Source organism: Oncorhynchus masou, chromosome 27 (genome assembly GCF_036934945.1).
Source record: "Oncorhynchus masou masou isolate Uvic2021 chromosome 27, UVic_Omas_1.1, whole genome shotgun sequence".
NCBI lineage: Eukaryota > Metazoa > Chordata > Actinopteri > Salmoniformes > Salmonidae > Oncorhynchus > Oncorhynchus masou.
Genome location: NC_088238.1, coordinates 60,555,286 through 60,575,043, shown reverse-complemented (window position 1 = coordinate 60,575,043; position 19,758 = coordinate 60,555,286). Strand labels below are relative to the sequence as shown.

General features: G+C 43.5%; 1 protein-coding gene across 1 annotated transcript; it reads left to right on the top strand.

Moving 5' to 3' along the window:
* The first annotated feature begins 405 nt into the window (after positions 1-405).
* dctn6 (dynactin subunit 6) lies at positions 406-7,170 on the top strand. Its single transcript, XM_064940825.1, has 7 exons — positions 406-491; positions 3,370-3,434; positions 3,576-3,681; positions 3,779-3,867; positions 5,821-5,868; positions 5,999-6,141; positions 6,649-7,170. Exons 1-7 carry the CDS (start codon positions 454-456, stop codon positions 6,745-6,747), a joined length of 588 nt encoding a protein of 195 aa, XP_064796897.1. The 5' UTR covers positions 406-453; the 3' UTR covers positions 6,748-7,170.
* The last annotated feature ends 12,588 nt before the right edge of the window (positions 7,171-19,758 follow it).

The window sequence follows — 19,758 nt, the reverse complement described above, 5'->3', positions numbered from 1 at the left end:
ATGCACTGCATATGATATCTGAGTGACAATGAACTAACAAAATCAATGTGGGCCCCCTGGAGGTCAGGTTCCCTTGGCATGTGCCCTGTTAATGTATTGATCTTTGGTGTTTTGATCACTGGGTGATGATGTAGGCCTAGACTGGATCATTGGTTCTCTTATATGGAATATATTTAGTTAGACTGTTTTGCAGTTGTTCTGCAGACTGCAGCAAGTCTAAAAACTCGGTGATTACAGTAAATAAGCCCAAAAAATGTGGTATTCCTCTCTGATAAAGCTGGAACCAATAGAAATCTTGGTGTGACTGAATCGCACCACCAAAATAATTACAGCAGAGTGCAGTAGAGAGGTAGAATTGCGGTATCCAGACATCAACAATCAACCACTGTCCTCCCCCCCCCCCCCCTCCAAGAATCATAATCAACTGTCGATAGTATCTTCTTCTCTGTCAGGATGGCAGACCCCAACACTAAACAGATGCCACAGAAAAGGTAATGTTTGTACAAATTTAGTCACAAGGTTATATTAATAAGCACATTTTCTGGAACAATGTTGTTACAATGCAGCTATAATATGTCAATGTATTTTCTGGCTGGCTATGCTAGCTAGCATAGAGGCAACACCCAGTAATGTTGTTAGCCATTTAGCTAGCTAGCTAACCAGTGCCGTGCCTCAGTAATATCAAAGATGATAGAATATATTCAGTTGTGTCCTTTACCAGAGATGGACAACGTCTCTGGTCTTAAGTGACGTGTTGTTATCTTGTTGCTTAGCAAATGTAATTGACAGATTTAATGTAATGTATCTTTAATGACTAACAACAGACGGTCAGCTGGAGCCTCGTTTATAATTCGTACATATAAAATATACCCCAAAATGTGTACGCACCAGTTTTTCGTGCAAAAGTTGGTCTTTATAAAAAATGTAAAAAATGGAACTTGACGTGAGAATGTGCTCACATCACCGCAAACCTTAGACCATGCTGTATAAACATCTGCTAGTTGTTGAAATGTTGTATTGAAAACTGGCAAATAAGTATTTTGATGAAAAGCTTAGTCAACAAAAAAACAGAAAACATATTAACACGATTGCAGCCATTTGTCGTTAATGTTAAAGGTGTTTATTTTTAGAATCTAAAATAGACAGGAATCGTTTTCCTATTTATTTTATATTCATAACTCTAGAGTACCACAGTAAGAGTCATAGTACCCATAAAACCTAGCGGTCAAACATGGACATGGTTCCAATTGTCTTTCCACCATTAAAAAAATCCATAGGGGATTTTTAGAAATACTTAAAGTAAGGGCTGTGTTTCGTGTAGGCTTACCTTGGCATGATGTTTTTATAGCTGTGTAAATCTCTGTAGGACAAGTTGACTTTTATCAATATATTCACCTGTATTTACCACCCAAAAATGTAATGCTCATGTGGCTATCATAACGAACTACAAATGCCATGATGACCTGGTCGAGACTGCCGAACCGATGCAAAGGTAAGAATTTCTGGATTAACTATCAAATGTTAGCTAAATGTAGTAATGAATAATTTGGCAACATTTCTTTAAATGGGAAATTCTGTGAACCTTCTTGTAAAATTGACACAATAACTGTTAGTGAAGGTTCCAGCTAGAGATGATGCTAATTAGCCATTTTGAATCTGAGACTAAATAGAGCCAAAGTCACCTTGTCCAAGAGATGGTTATCAAAACGTCACACCAAAGTAAGCCTACGTTAAACAAAACCCTTATTTGAAGTGTTTCTAAAATCCCCAATGGGGAAAAAAATGTATTGTGGAAAAACCATTTCCCTGTTTGACTGCTAGGTTTGATGGGTATTATGACACCTCTGCTGTGGGGCTCTATTGCAGAATATATAGCTCACCTTTCCTGGCTGTAATGGGTTCATATTCCCCAAGGAGCCTATACAACAAATAAACATGTGCATCTCTTGTTTAATTTGACCTAATAGACTAGTAAATAGATAGCTTAGTGTATATGTATTTCAAGTTTTGCAGCACGGTTTATAATAATACCGGCATACAGTCTAATTTAACCACAGAACTTTTACCCAGGCCTATGTATGCTACTGTAAGTACTGTAATTGCATTTATTTCATATCATATTTAGGTTGGGGGAAAAGTTGAAGGAAACATTGTTGAATTCAAATGTTCTTCTGACATGTCCACAACCATTTTCCATTGTTTTCTCCTTCAGAAATGGACAAGTCTTTTTCCATATCCACCATAAATTACTGCTAAATATTTAAACATTCTGCCAAGACAGTGGACTGGTAGTTGATGCTAAATATTTGACCTTATGGTTAGTCTACAGTATTGCTGTGCGATAGGAGCGCGACAACATTGCCCATTCATTCCCAGAGCCTGTACAAAGGTAGGACATATAAACTCAATAATCTATTGATAAACAAAATATTAAACAACAATTAATCTTTTGCATGCTGTGGCCTAATGCCAATTGTTCAAAATTATACAAATCAAGGGCATTATTGTCACCATAAAAGGTGAATGGATGGCGTTTTCCAGGCAGTTTTACGACAGGTCTGATTTCTATAACGGGAGACATGCGTATGTATCGCGTTTGCCAAGTTTAGAAATCTCAATATCTTCCGATATGGCGCAAGCAGAAATCTTGTGTGACATTTAAGCAACGGTTACAAATGAGGCCCCTGATGTTAAAACGGTTATGTTAGTTAGCTAGCTAAGTTAGTCGGCTGCTTGCCATTGTTGTTTTGCTAGCTACAGTAATGTTAGCTCATCAAATTAGAAGGCTAAATCATTGCGATCTTGGAGATACGTCCGAGTAACAATGCCATGACTTTGCCTGGCTACCCAAACTCCTTGCTACGGCCACGGATGTTAGTTTCTCTCAGCATTGGTGGAGTTTGTTTTGCATGTCCCGGTGCCCCAGGTGGGCGGAGTTTGGACATTTTGGACCATTCTATTGGTCCTTAAGTAAAATTGCCACCCATCCGGGGCACCGGGCCATGCAAATCAAACTCAACCATTGATTCTGGATCTGAGTACCTCCCTGACGATTTCTAGAATGGAAATCCACTCTAGATGTCTTATTGTTTTTTTTTTCTGGGACCCCCATCGCAGAACATGTGGGTAATGCGGCGTTTTGAAATATCCTCATTGGCTTTGATTGGTTAGAGATGATCCAATCGCTGGTTACTTTTTTTTGTACACACCCCTTATTTTGACATCACCACAAACGACTTCAACGACGGCAATCTCAGACTGAAGTATGTAGCAAACGATGGAGTAGCGGAAGAATTCAGTTGGAGTAGTCAGGCAAGCCAATGACTCGCTACCGTCACAATTTCATGTATTTTCTGCCAACTCTTGCAGTGCCAACATTGCAGCTGGAGCAGTTGTGTGTGTAGAGAGTGAAATTAGAGGAGATGTGACCATTGGTAAGACTTTATATATACTCCATATTTTTATTTATTTTTTGCCATCAAGTATCTTTTAGTGTTTTATCCATTTTCCTCCAAATAAAAATAAGCATGCTGTGTAGCATTATAGATGTATCAATCGTCTATTCCTTCCGGCAGGTCCAAGAACAGTGGTCCACCCCAAAGCACGTATTATAGCTGAGGCAGGCCCTATTGTCATTGGAGAAGGCAACCTGATTGAGGAACAGGCTCTCATCATTAACAGGTAGGTCTCTACTGCAGTTAGCTGTGTATCCAGTACATCCACAATCAATTTTAACACGCTCTTTTTGTTTCTCTACATTTTGCCCTACGATCTTTAGTTATCCAGAAAATATTATGCCTGACACTGAAGGAGTTGAACCCAAGACCATGACGATTGGAATCAACAATGTGTTTGAAGTCGGTTGTGGTATCCTTCTACTGCGCGTAATCACAATGACCGGTTGTTGTGGACCATTTGCTCAAGAAAACTAGTGTGATGTTATTGCTTTTTTAATGAGGGGCATCGCCTAAAGACTAGTTTAACTAATGTCTATCAAGAGGAGTAATAACAAAGTATTGTAATGACATGTTTGTTTTGTGTTATCTCCCAATTGTTTTTGGAGCAGTTGAAGAAACTGTCTTAACAATCATCACCTTTAACCCTCGACCAACTCCTCACCTTTAACCCTCGACCAACTCCTCACCTTTAACCCTCGACCAAATCCTCACCTTTAACCCTCGACCAAATCCTCACCTTTAACCCTCGACCAAATCCTCACCTTTAACCCTCGACCAAATCCTCACCTTTAACCCTCGACCAACTCGTCACCTTCAACCCTCGACCAACTCGTCACCTTCAACCCTCGACCAACTCGTCACCTTCAACCCTCGACCAACTCGTCACCTTCAACCCTCGACCAACTCGTCACCTTTAACCCTCGACCAACTCGTCACCTTTAACCCTCGACCAACTCCTCACCTTCAACCCTCGACCAACTCCTCACCTTCAACCCTCGACCAACTCGTCACCTTTAGCCCTCGACCAACTCGTCACCTTTAGCCCTCGACCAACTCCTCACCTTTAACCCTCGACCAACTCGTCGCCTTTAACCCTCAACCAACTCCTCACCTTCAACCAACTCGTCACGTTTAACCCTCGACCAACTCGTCACGTTTAACTCTCGACCAACTCGTCACCTTCAACCCTCGACCAACTCGTCACCTTCAGCCCTCGACCAACTCGTCACCTTTAGCCCTCGACCAATTCGTCACCTTTAGCCCTCAACCAACTCGTCACCTTTAGCCCTCGACCAACTCCTCACCTTTAACCCTCGACCAACTCGTCACTTTTAGCCCTCGACCAACTCGTCACTTTTAGCCCTCGACCAACTCGTCACCTTTAGCCCTCGACCAACTCGTCACCTTTAGCCCTCGACCAACTCACCTTTAGCCCTCGACCAACTCGTCACCTTTAGCCCTCGACCAACTCGTCACCTTTAGCCCTCGACCAACCACCTTTAGCCCTCGTCACCTTTAGCCCTCGACCAACTCGTCACCTTTAGCCCTCGACCAACTCGTCACCTTTAGCCCTCGACCAACTCGTCACCTTTAGCCCTCGACCAACTCGTCACCTTTAGCCCTCGACCAACTCGTCACCTTTAGCCCTCGACCAACTCGTCACCTTTAGCCCTCGACCAACTCGTCACCTTTAGCCCTCGACCAACTCGTCACCTTTAACCCTCGACCAACTCGTCACCTTTAGCCCTCGACCAACTCGTCACCTTTAACCCTCGACCAGGTTCTCAAGGTTTTAGCCCTGGACCAGGTTTTCAAGGTTTAGTCCTCGACCAGGTTCTCAAGGTTTAGTCCTCGACCAGGTTCTCAAGGTTTAGTCCTCGACCAGGTTCTCAAGGTTTAGTCCTCGACCAGGTTCTCAAGGTTTAGTCCTCGACCAGGTTCTCAAGGTTTAGTCCTCGACCAGGTTCTCAAGGTTTAGTCCTCGACCAGGTTCTCAAGGTTTAGCCCTCGACCAGGTTCTCAAGGTTTAGTCCCTGGACCAGGTTCTCAAGGTTTAGTCCTCGACCAGGTTCTCAAGGTTTAGTCCTCGACCAGGTTCTCAAGGTTTAGTCCTCGACCAGGTTCTCAAGGTTTAGTCCTCGACCAGGTTCTCAAGGTTTAGTCCTCGACCAGGTTCTCAAGGTTTAGTCCTCGACCAGGTTCTCAAGGTTTAGTCCTCGGCCAGGTTCTCAAGGTTTAGCCTCTCGGCCAGGTTCTCAAGGTTTAGCCCTCGGCCAGGTTCTCAAGGTTTAGCCCTCAACCAACTTCTCATGTTTAACCCTCAACCAACTTCTCATGTTTAACCCTCAACCAACTTCTCAAGTCTCTCAAGCATTGAAAATTGGTGACAACAATGTCATCGAGTCAAAAGGTAGGATATGCTTTTTAAAACATGTGTTGCCTATACATAGGCCATTAATGATGAACCCTTCTGTTGTCATTTGGAAGCCGTTTTTGATGCAGTCTGTATGATGACGTACAACCCTCGCTCTCTGTCTCAGCGGACCTAGGGAAGAACGTCATTCTCACCAGTGGCTGTATCGTCGGCGCTTGTTGCCAGGTGAATACGTGTGAGGTCATTCCCGAGAACACAGTCATCTACGGGTCTAACTGCATGAGGCGTGTGCAGACAGAAAGGCCTCAGGTTTGTTCCTACCATGAATTCCACCTAGCTCTTCGCTAAGGAAAATACAATACAATTACATTTTGAGTAATTTATTCAGAGGTACTTACAGCAACACTTAAGGGTTAAGTGACTTGATTTTTGTATCTAGTCGGCACGGATTCAAACCAGCAGCCTTTCGGTTACTGGCCCAACGCTCTTACCTGCTAGGCTACCTGCTTATCCCATGTGCCAAAGTCCATACTCGCATACCACTGAGAATGCTAGCCCAATACATCACTAAATGCTGTGCCAGTGTAGGTACAGAAAGTGATTGTGGTAAAGGACACCAAGAAAATATTTTGTCCTTTAAAAAGTATATATATATATATACATATATTCTCTGTAATGCTAGTGCTGGCATTGACATTGTCATCAGGGGATAGGTTTTTAATTTTATGATTTAAATGCTTAGGAATTGTTTTATCTTCTAATATTGTAACCTCTGACAGATGATTTAAAATGTTCTAACAAACATGTATCTTCCAGCCTCAGACACTCCAGCTAGATTTCCTCATGAAGATCCTGCCCAACTACCATCACATGAAGAAGACTGTCAAAGGAACCTCCACCCCTGTCAGAAATTAACCTCTGAATAACCAAAGATCAGCGTTCCCTGACGCTCACCAGAACTTAACAATGAAAGGTGTAGAGACTAAATTTATCCTAGACCTGTTGTCCTACACCTATTGTCCTAGACCACGTAAGAAGTAGTTTCTCTCCTCTGAGGCATGAGTGCACATTCCTAGCTTTTCTCAATTCCCAATCACAAGAGAGAGAGCCCATATGCAGCACTCCATTGGATCATTAGCTAAACCAATGGTAATACAGTTCCTGGTTTTGTTTCTTATTTGTCTATCTTGCTCTTTTTATTGTATCGTGTTTTTTTGTCTGTTCAAATGTCATATGTTGTTTTTTTGTCTTAAATTTAGCAGATTCAGTTATGTTAATGTATATTTTTCAGCTTTGGTTGTTGTGAAATAAAAAGCTATTTAAAAGAAACATTACAAATTAACATGGATTCATTCTTGTGTGGTTTTTCCCAGACTATTATAGGCCCCTGAATGTTGTATATGTAGTTGTATGTAAACAAAGTATAATGCTGGTGATGATCAGTTTAGACAAGACAGCAGGCTCAGTAGTCCATGAAAGATTTGCTCAATGTTTATGACGCTATTTGTTTTATTTCCACAAGGAGGTGCCAGTGAGGGATTTATTGTAGCTTACCCTCCACCCATATCAGTCACAGATACATGACACACTGGGCATGAGACAAGTCACAGGTTGATGTTATTAGCTTAGTGGGCTCTTTTGTTAAGAAGTCAAGAAAGTATTTTCTGATATCTGAACAGATTAGTCTGACTAATGGAGAAGGTGTTACCATATATACACTAATGTAACATTATTCAAATAACATTATACCTCCAAAAGTAGGAATGCAAATCCCAGAACATGATATCAAGATAAAATGATACTACGTATTCAATATTCATGCATGGGTCATTCTGCAAATAGAGTGCAGTTCGTCTATAGTAATTTTGTGAAAAATAGCTATGTATTTGTTCTCATTTTAACATTGTCACAAAGAGCACATGTTCAACTTCATAACTAACATGTTTTCCCATCTCAAGAAGTTCAATAAAGAGAAATTACTATAATAGTGACAGGGTTGATGATTTATTCCCCTTGTGACGGGGGGGGGGGCTTGTGTGCGACAAGGAGGGGAAATTGAATGCAATCTTAACAATATTTGAACTTTACAGGGTTGACTTTAAACCTGAGGGTCAAATGTAAATTCATCACATTAATTAAATAATAATCTTCAGAACTTCCTTTCTCAAAGCAACAAAACATGGGCTTTACGACGGTGCTGACATTTTGGGGTTAAGTGGGTTCAAATCTTTCTAGATGTTCGGACAAACATGACGTTCATGTTTCATAGGAAACAAATCATTTATTTTAATAAAAGCACACTATTTTATTTTTGTTTACTTTAGTTAAAGTGTAGATGTATGTGATTCAACTGTTAAATTGAGTGTTTTATCAAAATGTACACACATAATGTCCGGGTGACACAAAAGGCACTCCATTCGTGAAATGACCCAAATACTGAACAAGACTATTTACACAGTCTTTGTTTGGACCAAATAAACTAGGAGTGGCTAACATTTTGCCGAAGGCATTAATCTTCTAAGGCAGGGGGTTGTCAGCATGACACGGTGCTTCCTATCAGGGGTTGTCAGAGTGGAGCCTTGCACTATCGGCCAGCACAGTGGGAGCTCGAGACATACAGCTGGTACACTGTAGTGGGCAGGGGTGTGGCTGCTACCCCTACTCTCACTGCAGAGCAGGGTGGAACAATGGCTACCCCCAAGGCTGTTCTGTAGAGCCCCTTGTGTGGTGTTCCATCTGCACCACAAACAACCCCTCTCCTGTGTGTGTGTGTGTGTGTGTGTGTGTGTGTGTGTGTGTGTGTGTGTGTGTGTGTGTGTGTGTGTGTGTGTGTGTGTGTGTGTGTGTGTGTGTGTGTGTGTGTGTGTGTGTGTGTGTGTGTGTGTGTGTGTGTGTGTGTGTGTGTGTGTGTGTGTGTGTGTGTGTGTGTGTGTGTGTGTGTGTGTGTGTGTGTGTGTGTGTGTGTGTGTGTGTGTGTGTGTGTGTGTGTGTGTGTGTGTGTGTGTGTGTGTGTGTGTGTGTGTGTGTGTGTGTGTGTGTGTGTGTGTGTGTGTGTGTGTGTGTGTGTGTGTGTGTGTGTGTGTGTGTGTGTGTGTGTGTGTGTGTGTGTGTGTGTGTGTGTGTGTGTGTGTGTGTGTGTGTGTGTGTGTGTGTGTATGAGTGTGTGTGTGTGTGTGTGTGTGTGTGTGTGTGTGTGTGTGTGTGTGTGTGTGTGTCTGTGTGTGTGTGTGTCAGGGGAGCTTTTTAATGAAACATGTTTTATCTTCCCTACCGGGCACAGACGTCATTACAACGTCTAATTCACATTTGGTTGAGTTGTCAACGAACGTGAATTCAACGTGAAATCCACGTGAAATCAACGTGAAATCAACAAAACATGTCACCATGTAATTGGGTTTAGGTTAAAAGCTGAGTGGGAGAAAAATTATACAAAAATTCCATAATGTTGATTACATTTTTTGCAAATCCAATCATATTGTTGAAATGACGTGGAAACAATGTTGATTCAACCCGTTTTTTTGCACAGTGGCTATGGCTATGTAGACAAAAGAGAATGGAGTATGTATAACCTGTCATTGCTGCGAGGGCAGCACACGCTAGAAGCTACTTTTTCAACAAAGCTATGTGAGTAATTCGAGCAACGGATACATTCAAAACGAGGTTGTTTTGTTTTGATAGACACACAGATCAATCCTAGTCCTGGTCTGAAAAGCAGTCAATGGAGAAACAATTAAAACATTTAAAAAATAATTAAAAAATCCAGGACTAAACTTAATCTGTGTCGGGGAAACTGCCCCCAAAATTCATTACATTTACATTTACATTTAAGTCATTTAGCAGACGCTCTTATCCAGAGCGACTTACAAATTGGTGAATTCACCTTCTGACATCCAGTGGAACAGCCACTTTACAATAGTGCATCTAAATCATTTAAGGGGGGGGGTGAGAAGGATTACTTATCCTATCCTAGGTATTCCATTCATAACATCAACAGAGTGACCATAGACAGCCCACACACATTTCTCCTATGGAGAATGTTTTGTTGTACTTTTCATGCGGCCGCAATGCAGCAGCTCATGGTAGGAAGCACAGCTGGCGTCTCAAACTGCCAATACTCATTGAATGAGCCCCAGATCAACCAGGGGGCTAATTATTTCACCGGTAGAGTGGAGTGCAGCAGGGGCCCTCGCTTTCCACTTTCACTTTTTACCCCCTCTTCTTCAATTTTTATTTTGGGGTTTGCCCTCCGCAGCGCCAATCAGTTACTTTAATTTGACAAGGGGGGACAGATGTCCGGCGCATTTGTGCGGATGTGCAGAGCGACATGGACCGTGTGTGTGTGTGTGTGTGTGTGTGTGTGTGTGTGTGTGTGTGTGTGTGTGTGTGTGTGTGTGTGTGTGTGTGTGTGTGTGTGTGTGTGTGTGCGCGCGCGCGCGCATCTGTGGCTTTTCTAATCTGTGAACGGGTTTTTCTGAAGCTCGAGAGGCAGGGGCATATGTTGATAGGGAGTCGAAAGCAGGAAGTCGAAATACAATGCTATATTTGGGAGCTAGTTATTTATACTCCCCAAACACATAGTCTTTTTGAAGAAGAATAGTTCAGCTGTCACGGGTGAATTAAAACAGATTTTTTTGTTGTTGTTGTGTCTGAATGATTGTTTTTCCTTGAGTATTTTTGCAGGATTGGACATTCATCAACCATGAAAGAGTTCACATTTCATATGATGTTTCCATTTTGTGTGCAAAATTATGTTTGTTTTTCTGTGTGCCATAATTAAATCGTAACACTAATATTTAGTCTACTAGAAACTATATCAGAAAGGCCCCACAGCATGTTATCTTAAAGGTCTTAAAGGTGTTTATATATATTTCCACACTATGAGGTTGGTTGAATATGGTGAATTAATCAATAAGAAAATAAATAATGATAATGCCATTTTAGTGGAAGAGCTGTTTGAAAAAACCACCTGAAATTTCAGCCTGTTTTAGAAGGATGGAGTTTTGCCCAGCCTGATGACGTCACCAGGCAGTAAATTTGTTAATAGACCAATAAGAAAGAGAGTTCAAACCTCTCTGCCAATAACAGTAAGCTTTCAGTATCCCCCTCCCTACTTAGACCACTCCCAGACAGTCCTAGCAAAATTCTTGCTTGATGAATTGCTCGTTGCTAAGAAGCTTTCTATCTTTCTATCTTTGTTTATTTTTGACCATTTTAACTGAAAACCAAATCAATGTAAGATACTTAAATTGTTACTCAAAAAATGATTTAATATTGAGATAAAAAAATAAAGAAACCTTTTGCATTGGACCTTTAAGCCACCATAAATATTAGTATCTGATATAGGAGAACTTGCTCTAGAACTTTCTCTAATTCTATATGTTAAGGCATTAGTAGAAGCCATTTAAACAACATACATTTCCCTTCCACTGTTCTGAAAGCCAACCTCTTTTACAAAATGTTTCACAATTTATTGGGGATGACAGTGTACACCAACCAACCAGCTTAGTAGCCAACCACGAACATAATTTACAAAATAGAACCTTGTCTATTTTCATAGTCAGTACACGGTTTGAACACACAAACTAGATACAGTTCAAGTCAAGTTGTTGTCGGTCACGTTGAAAAGAGGCCACTATTAGTCTGGAGGAGATTAAGGCTTTCTGACAGCTGACCTTTGCATCCTGGTCTGCTTCCCTTTTGAAATGAGAAATGTGACCTATAGGACACAGTGGCATCCATTGCATTTCAACAGGAATAATTAACTTCATCCCTACAGGGACTAAGACTACACTGGTTGTCATGTCCTCGGTCCTTGTCCTTGCCTTTAGATCAACAAGGGTTCCCATATACATGTAGTTCGTCTCTATTGGGACTATGGTTTTGCCGCAAACCTATTTTATTGAGCATTAATATTTCAGCGTTGGTGTCTGCCTTCGAGACATTAGACATGGATAACGAATTGTTGAAGTTGTGCTTGACAAACACAATATCCACAACAGGGGTTATGCAACTGTTGATATAATCTGTTGATATTGAAAGAAAAATAGATTTCGCATTCAGGAAACTTTCCATAACACGAATCATAACCAGTTGCCTGTGATCAGTCTCTATAAATGTCCATTTGAATGATAGTATAAGAAAAAAGGACAACAGCTTTAGCTTTTCAGGAGAAGAAAACACACATATAATGAAAAGTAAACAGCAACAGCAATTCTGCCTGTGTTTATATACTGTAGCTCCAATCATTTTCCTTCATCAAAATACCTTGTAATTTCTTGCGTACTCTTGTCTTTGTCATTTAAATCAATCGTTATCAGAGATCGCAGTTTATCGAGTCTGAGATAAAGTTGTCAAAAATATAGATGGCATAATGGTATAATCAAACAAGTTATATTCAGTCACAGACAGCTGGTTGTCAGACTAAGCAGACCTCAACATTATTTTGGTTTAATGTAAAGTCTAAGTCTTTGGTAATTTACATACCTGAAGTCTATCCGGATGAATCCAGAATTAAAGCTACCTTCACTATTTTGGATTCACCAGACCTTAGTAAAGTCCCACCAAAAAAAAAATGTTTACACATTCAATGACTGTGATATATGGTTGTCTTACCTACTTTAGTTGAATGCACTGACTATTGGATAAGCATCTTTGCTAAATTAGTATTTTTGGAGAAACAACAAAAAAATGTAGATATACTCTTAACCCTGAACACTTTCTTCACCAGCAAACAAAAGAGAAAGTATGACTTCACTGGTAACCCTTTGTCCTCCCTATTGAATTACATTCTCTCTCAAGACATTTTAGGACCTCTCAGAAGCATTCCAAGAGAACGTTATACTCCATTACACGTGTCAACAGAATGGAAGCCAAGCCTAAAGGACACACTTAAGATGTCCTCTGTTCTCTTAACATTTTATCTACTCTCTGACCCATTGCAGTTTATACTCTCACAAAAGCACAGAGGGGCCCCCTTACCCCCTCTATTTCAACAGAGATTTACTCTGCTAAACAGGGGGAGACACAGTTACGTTATTGTTTTTGTTCTGTGCAAGTTTCATCCTCACATCACTGAGGTGGAGGATCCCTATATTGTCCTTGAGGATAAACCAAATCTCCATGCACAGGGATGCTACATACTTAATCAGCAGAGCTCAGTGGCTGGCATGCCTGCTACCCTGTCAGATATAAAACATATGTTTGGTTGAAAGGAGAAAATAGCAAACCGGAGAGGAATAAGCGGAGTCCACCAATTCAGTGTTTAAAAAGTTCAATCCAAATGCATCCGTTGACAATTTTTATAACCACAATGCACTTGACAAAACAGGGCCACACCGAGGTAAAGCCCTTGAACCACCTATAACCACAATGCACTTGACAAAACAGGGCCACACCGAGGTAAAGCCCTTGAACACAGACCTATTTTTGTTCCCCTGCGCCTTTAAAGAACATGAAGGGACAGACACCTTGGGAAGAAGAACCAATCCCTCGAGAAGTGACCCGTCCTCCAGCCTCCTACAGCCAATTAGAATAGGTCAATCGTTCTGCAAATTGCTCATTAGTGATATCAGAGGTAGATCAAAGGGTGGCCAAGCCAGCCAACCATATAGGAACCAGGAATGTGGAGTAACGCTAGTCAAAGGTATGGAATGGTTTTGGCTCTCCGCCCATTGAGACCAACTTACTCTGCATTACTCAGAAGAACAGTGTGTACACTGCCAAATGAACCACGGTCATTGGTTTTGATGGGATGTTTTCCTGGTTTTTGTAGCAGTGACTGCTGCAACAGTGTGTTGTTTTGGGAGAGAGGAAGTCTGACTGAGGCCACATGCTTAGGGATGGGTTGAAATAAACAGAATGGGTACCTGGAGGAAAATGGGGAAGGGTCGTGAGTTTTCCATTTCAGTCAAGGGGAAGGTTCAGTATTTTTAAATCTTGTCCAGGGGAGGGTCATGCCATTTGTAATTGATTAAATTTCTATATTTCTCAGTGTTTTAGAATCACTTCATTATTAAGCTATATATCGACGTGTACCCGATGCCAACCCTCATCTCTGATTCTACACTGGGCACACAATATCAAGTGGGCCTATAGGCTATTTGTGTCATCTCAATCAAATGATCCATAGCCTACAGGCTATAGGATACGAAGTGCAGGCTTGGTGAAGCACAGAACAAAGATATTTCTAAGATAGCTGCTGGGATGGTGTAAATACAACTAGGCTGCATTACACACTGCAGTTGGTATTCCAACCCTGAGCCCAGGCCTGCTCTTTTTGATGTGCTGCCTAACCAATGGCTGTGCTGTGTGCTGCCTAACCAATGGCTGTGCTGTGTGCTGTGTGCTGCCTAACCAATGCCTGTGCTGTGTGCTGCCTAACCAATGGCTGTGCTGTGTGCTGCCTAACCAATGGCTGTGCTGTGTGCTGCCTAACCAATGGCTGTGCTGTGTGCTGCCTAACCAATGGCTGTGCTGTGTAGGCTTATGGTGGCAGTTCAAGAGGAGAGTCAAAGGCTTCTTCCGACAATAATATTTGATTATGCCTAGTCCAAGAAATGCACCATCTTGTGTGCGCAGACTAACCTATATCCTATGTTCTGTTCAGTTTGAGAATGAGAGTGCGAAGAGGCGAAGGAGGACAACTTTGATAGCTTGCTAATACTATAAAAAAAAATTTTTTTTAAATTAAAAACAGTATGTTTCCTGCCCCATGATGTATTTATCAGAGTGATTGACCTCGCAATAAGCCAGAGTCGAGTCGCTCACAATGTGGTGCTGAAACTTGAATCGTTTGCCGCGGCACAGTCAATTGGAAATGGACAGCTCAAAATACAGTGCTGAAAGTTGGCATAATTCAAGTAGGCATAATTCAAGTAGGCATAGTTCAAGTACGCATAGTTCAAGTACGCATAATTCAAGTAGGCATAGTTCAAGTAGACATAGTTCAAGTACGCATAATTCAAGTAGGCATAATTCAAGTAGGCATAGTTCAAGTACGCATAATTCAAGTAGGCATAGTTCAAGTAGGCATAGTTCAAGTAGGCATAATTCAAGTAGGCATAGTTCAAGTAGGCATAGTTCAAGTACGCATAATTCAAGTAGGCATAGTTCAAGTAGGCATAGTTCAAGTAGGCATAGTTCAAGTAGGCATAGTTCAAGTACGCATAGTTCAAGTAGGCATAATTCAAGTACGCATAGTTCAAGTACGCATAGTTCAAGTACGCATAATTCAAGTAGGCCTAGTTCAAGTACGCATAGTTCAAGTTGGCATAATTCAAGTACGCATAGTTCAAGTTGGCATAATTCAAGTAGGCATAGTTCAAGTAGGCATAGTTCAAGTTGGCATAATTCAAGTACGCATAGTTCAAGTACGCATAGTTCAAGTTGGCATAATTCAAGTAGGCATAGTTCAAGTACGCATAGTTCAAGTTGGCATAATTCAAGTAGGCATAGTTCAAGTACGCATAGTTCAAGTTGGCATAATTCAAGTACGCATAGTTCAAGTACGCATAGTTCAAGTTGGCATAATTCAAGTAGGCATAGTTTACGCATAGTTCAAGTTGGCATAATTCAAGTAGGCATAGTTCAAGTAGCATAGTTCAAGTTGGCATAATTCAAGTAGGCATAGTTCAAGTACGCATAGTTCAAGTTGGCATAATTCAAGTAGGCATAGTTCAAGTACGCATAGTTCAAGTTGGCATAATTCAAGTAGGCACAATTCAAGTAGACACAATTCAAGTAGACACAGTTCAAGTAGGCATAGTTCAAGTAGACTAAATTCAAGTAGGCTAAATTCAAGTAGACACAATTCAAGTAGGTATAATTCAAGTAGACATACTTAAAGTAGGCACAATTCAAGTAGGCTTAATTCAAGTAGGTATAATTCAAGTAGGCATACTTCAAGGAGTCATAATTCAAGGAGGCATAATTCATTTAAACCGTATTTATTTTAATTAGACTTTACTAACAACAAGAGGGCATTGTGTTGGAGCCTTTTACTTCCTATTTAAGAAATAAGAGGTAGACATACCAGTTTGACAGACAACATTGGGCTGTAGGCTGCTATATCCATAGGTATTGTCGGTCATTACCTCCACCCACCGTGCACTATTTAAATGCACTCTTTTAAACCTATATAACAGCGCTTTGGTCCACAATGCTTTATGCTAGAAACAAGCTGTAAAATACCTGGGAAAGTCGTGATGCCAATGCATATGGGAGGCTGAAATACGACCTTCTGTAGTGGAGGAGACAAAAAAAATGACTTTGCTTGGGAAGTAATCTAATACTGTCACTATCAATTGATTAAGAAATTGTACAACTGTACAACAAAATGTGTTTAAATGCAGACAGTTTTCAGGGAAACTCTTGTCACCTATTGTCGGTTAAACCACGGAAGAAGAGCAACCAGCAGTTAAAGCTTACATTTTTCTGTGTCAGTAGGCCTACTCTGTCTGGGGTGAAAAGGTAGGCCAACTCTGTCTGGGGTTGAAAGGTAGGCCTACTCTGTCTGGGGTGGAAAGGTAGGTCTACTCTGTCTGGGGTGGAAAGGTAGATCTACTCTGTCTGGGGTGGAAAGGTAGGTCCTACTCTGTCTGGGGTGGAAAGGTAGATCTACTCTGTCTGGGGTGGAAAGGTAGGTCCTACTCTGTCTGGGGTGGAAAGGTAGATCTACTCTGTCTGGGGTGGAAAGGTAGGTCCTACTCTGTCTGGGGTGGAAAGGTAGGTCCTACTCTGTCTGGGGTGGAAAGGTAGGTCCTACTCTGTCTGGGGTGGAAAGGTAGGTCCTACTCTGTCTGGGGTGGAAAGGTAGGTCCTACTCTGTCTGGGGTGGAAAGGTAGTCCTACTCTGTCTGGGCTGGAAAGGTAGTCCTACTCTGTCTGGGGTGGAAAGGTAGGTCTACTCTGTCTGGGGTGGAAAGGTAGGTCCTACTCTGTCTGGGGTGGAAAGGTAGGTCCTACTCTGTCTGGGGTGGAAAGGTAGGTCCTACTCTGTCTGGGGTGGAAAGGTAGGTCCTACTCTGTCTGGGGTGGAAAGGTAGGTCCTACTCTGTCTGGGGTGGAAAGGTAGGTCCTACTCTGTCTGGGGTGGAAAGGTAGGTCCTACTCTGTCTGGGGTGGAAAGGTAGTCCTACTCTGTCTGGGCTGGAAAGGTAGTCCTACTCTGTCTGGGCTGGAAAGGTAGGTCCTACTCTGTCTGGGGTGGAAAGGTAGGTCTACTCTGTCTGGGGTGGAAAGGTAGGTCTACTCTGTCTGGGTGGAAAGGTAGGTCCTACTCTGTCTGGGGTGGAAAGGTAGGTCCTACTCTGTCTGGGGTGGAAAGGTAGGTCCTACTCTGTCTGGGGTGGAAAGGTAGGTCCTACTCTGTCTGGGGTGGAAAGGTAGGTCCTACTCTGTCTGGGGTGGAAAGGTAGTCCTACTCTGTCTGGGCTGGAAAGGTAGTCCTACTCTGTCTGGGCTGGAAAGGTAGGTCCTACTCTGTCTGGGGTGGAAAGGTAGGTCTACTCTGTCTGGGGTGGAAAGGTAGGTCCTACTCTGTCTGGGGTGGAAAGGTAGTCCTACTCTGTCTGGGCTGGAAAGGTAGGTCCTACTCTGTCTGGGGTGGAAAGGTAGGTCCTACTCTGTCTGGGCTGGAAAGGTAGACCTACTCTGTTTGGGGTGTGAAGGTAGGCCTACTCTGTTTGGGGTGTGAAGGTAGGCCTACTCTGTCTGGGGTGTAACGGTAGGCCTACTCTGTCTGGGGTGGAAAGGTAGGTCTACTCTGTCTGGGGTGGAAAGGTAGGTCCTACTCTGTCTGGGGTGGAAAGGTAGGTCTACTCTGTCTGGGGTGGAAAGGTAGACCTACTCTGTCTGGGGTGGAAAGGTAGGTCTACTCATTCTCGGGTGGAAAGGTAGGCCTAATCTGTCTGGGGTTGAAAGGTAGGTCCTACTCGGTCTGGAGTGGAAAGGTAGGCCTACTCTGTCTGGGGTTGAAAGGTAGGTCCTACTCGGTCTGGGGTGGAAAGGTAGGTCCTACTCGGTCTGGGGTGGAAAGGTAGGCCTACTCGGTCTGGGGTGGAAAGGTAGACCTACTCTGTCTGGGGTGGAAAGGTAGGTCCTACTCTGTCTGGGGTGGAAAGGTAGGTCTGCTCTGTCTGGGGTGGAAAGGTAGGTCTGCTCTGTCTGGGGTGGAAAGGTAGGCCAACTCTGTCTGGGGTGGAAAGGTAGGCCAACTCTGTCTGGGGTGGAAAGGTAGGTCCTACTCTGTCTGGGGTGGAAAGGTAGGTCCTACTCTGTCTGGGGTGGAAAGGTAGGTCCTACTCTGTCTGGGGTGAAAAGGTAGGCCTACTCTGTCTGGGGTGGAAAGGTAGGTCCTACTCTGTCTGGGGTGGAAAGGTAGGTCCTACTCTGTCTGGGCTGGAAAGGTAGGTCCTACTCTGTCTGGGGTGGAAAGGTAGGCCTACTCTGTCTGGGGTGGAAAGGTAGGTCCTACTCTGTCTGGGGTGGAAAGGTAGGTCCTACTCTGTCTGGGGTGGAAAGGTAGGTCCTACTCTGTCTGGGCTGGAAAGGTAGACCTACTCTGTCTGGGGTGGAAGGTAGGACCTACTCTGTTTGGGGTAGAAGGTAGGCCTACTCTGTCTGGGGTGGAAGGTAGGCCTACTCTGTCTGGGGTGGAAAGGTAGGCCTACTCTGTCTGGGGTGGAAAGGTAGGCCTACTCTGTCTGGGGTGGAAAGGTAGGTCTGCTCTGTCTGGGGTGGAAAGGTAGGTCTGCTCTGTCTGGGGTGGAAAGGCAGACCTACTCTGTCTGGGGTGGAAAGGTAGGTCTACTCTGTCTGGGTGGAAAGGTAGGCCTACTCTGTCTGGGGTGGAAAGGTAGGTCTACTCTGTCTGGGGTGGAAAGGTAGACCTACTCTGTCTGGGGTGGAAAGGTAGACCTACTCTGTCTGGGGTGGAAAGGTAGGCCTACTCTGTCTGGGGTGGAAAGGTAGGCCTACTCTGTCTGGGGTGGAAAGGTAGGCCTACTCTGTCTGGGATAGAAAGGTAGGCCTACTCTGTCTGGGGTGGAAAGGTAGACCTACTCTGTCTGGGGTGGAAAGGTAGGTCTGCTCTGTCTGGGGTAGAAAGGCAGACCTGCTCTGTCTGGGGTGGAAAGGTAGGCCTACTCTGTCTGGGATAGAAAGGTAGGCCTACTCTGTCTGGGGTGGAAAGGTAGGTCTACTCTGTCTGGGGTGGAAAGGTAGACCTACTCTGTCTGGGGTGGAAAGGTAGACCTACTCTGTCTGGGGTAGAAAGGTAGGCCTACTCTGTCTGGGGTGGAAAGGTAGGCCTACTCTGTCTGGGGTGGAAAGGTAGACCTACTCTGTCTGGGGTGGAAAGGTAGGCCTACTCTGTCTGGGGTGGAAAGGTAGGTATACTCTGTCTGGGGTGGAAAGGTAGGCCTACTCTGTCTGGGGTGGAAAGGTAGGCCTACTCTGTCTGGGGTGGAAAGGTAGGCCCTACTCTGTCTGGGGTGGAAAGGTAGGTCCTACTCTGTCTGGGGTGGAAAGGTGACCTACTCTGTCTGGGGTGGAAAGGTAGGTCTGCTCTGTCTGGGGTGGAAAGGTAGGCCTACTCTGTCTGGGGTGGAAAGGTAGGTCTGCTCTGTCTGGGGTGGAAAGGTAGGTCTGCTCTGTCTGGGGTGGAAAGGCAGACCTGCTCTGTCTGGGGTGGAAAGGCAGACCTACTCTGTCTGGGGTGGAAAGGTAGACCTACTCTGTCTGGGGTGGAAAGGTAGGTATACTCTGTCTGGGATAGAAAGGTAGGCCTACTCTGTCTGGGGTGGAAAGGTAGACCTACTCTGTCTGGGGTGGAAAGGTAGGTCTGCTCTGTCTGGGGTGGAAAGGCAGACCTGCTCTGTCTGGGGTGGAAAGGTAGGCCTACTCTGTCTGGGGTGGAAAGGTAGTCCT

Excerpts from the sequence above, each read along its gene's own strand:
- dctn6 (XM_064940825.1), top strand. The coding sequence starts at position 454 with ATGGCAGACCCCAACACTAAACAGATGCCACAGAAAAG. Across the intron at positions 3,682-3,778 it reads CAGGCTCTCATCATTAACAG|TTATCCAGAAAATATTATGC; the intron begins GTAGGTCTCTAC and ends TACGATCTTTAG. Across the intron at positions 3,868-5,820 it reads TGTGTTTGAAGTCGGTTGTG|TCTCTCAAGCATTGAAAATT; the intron begins GTATCCTTCTAC and ends CAACTTCTCAAG.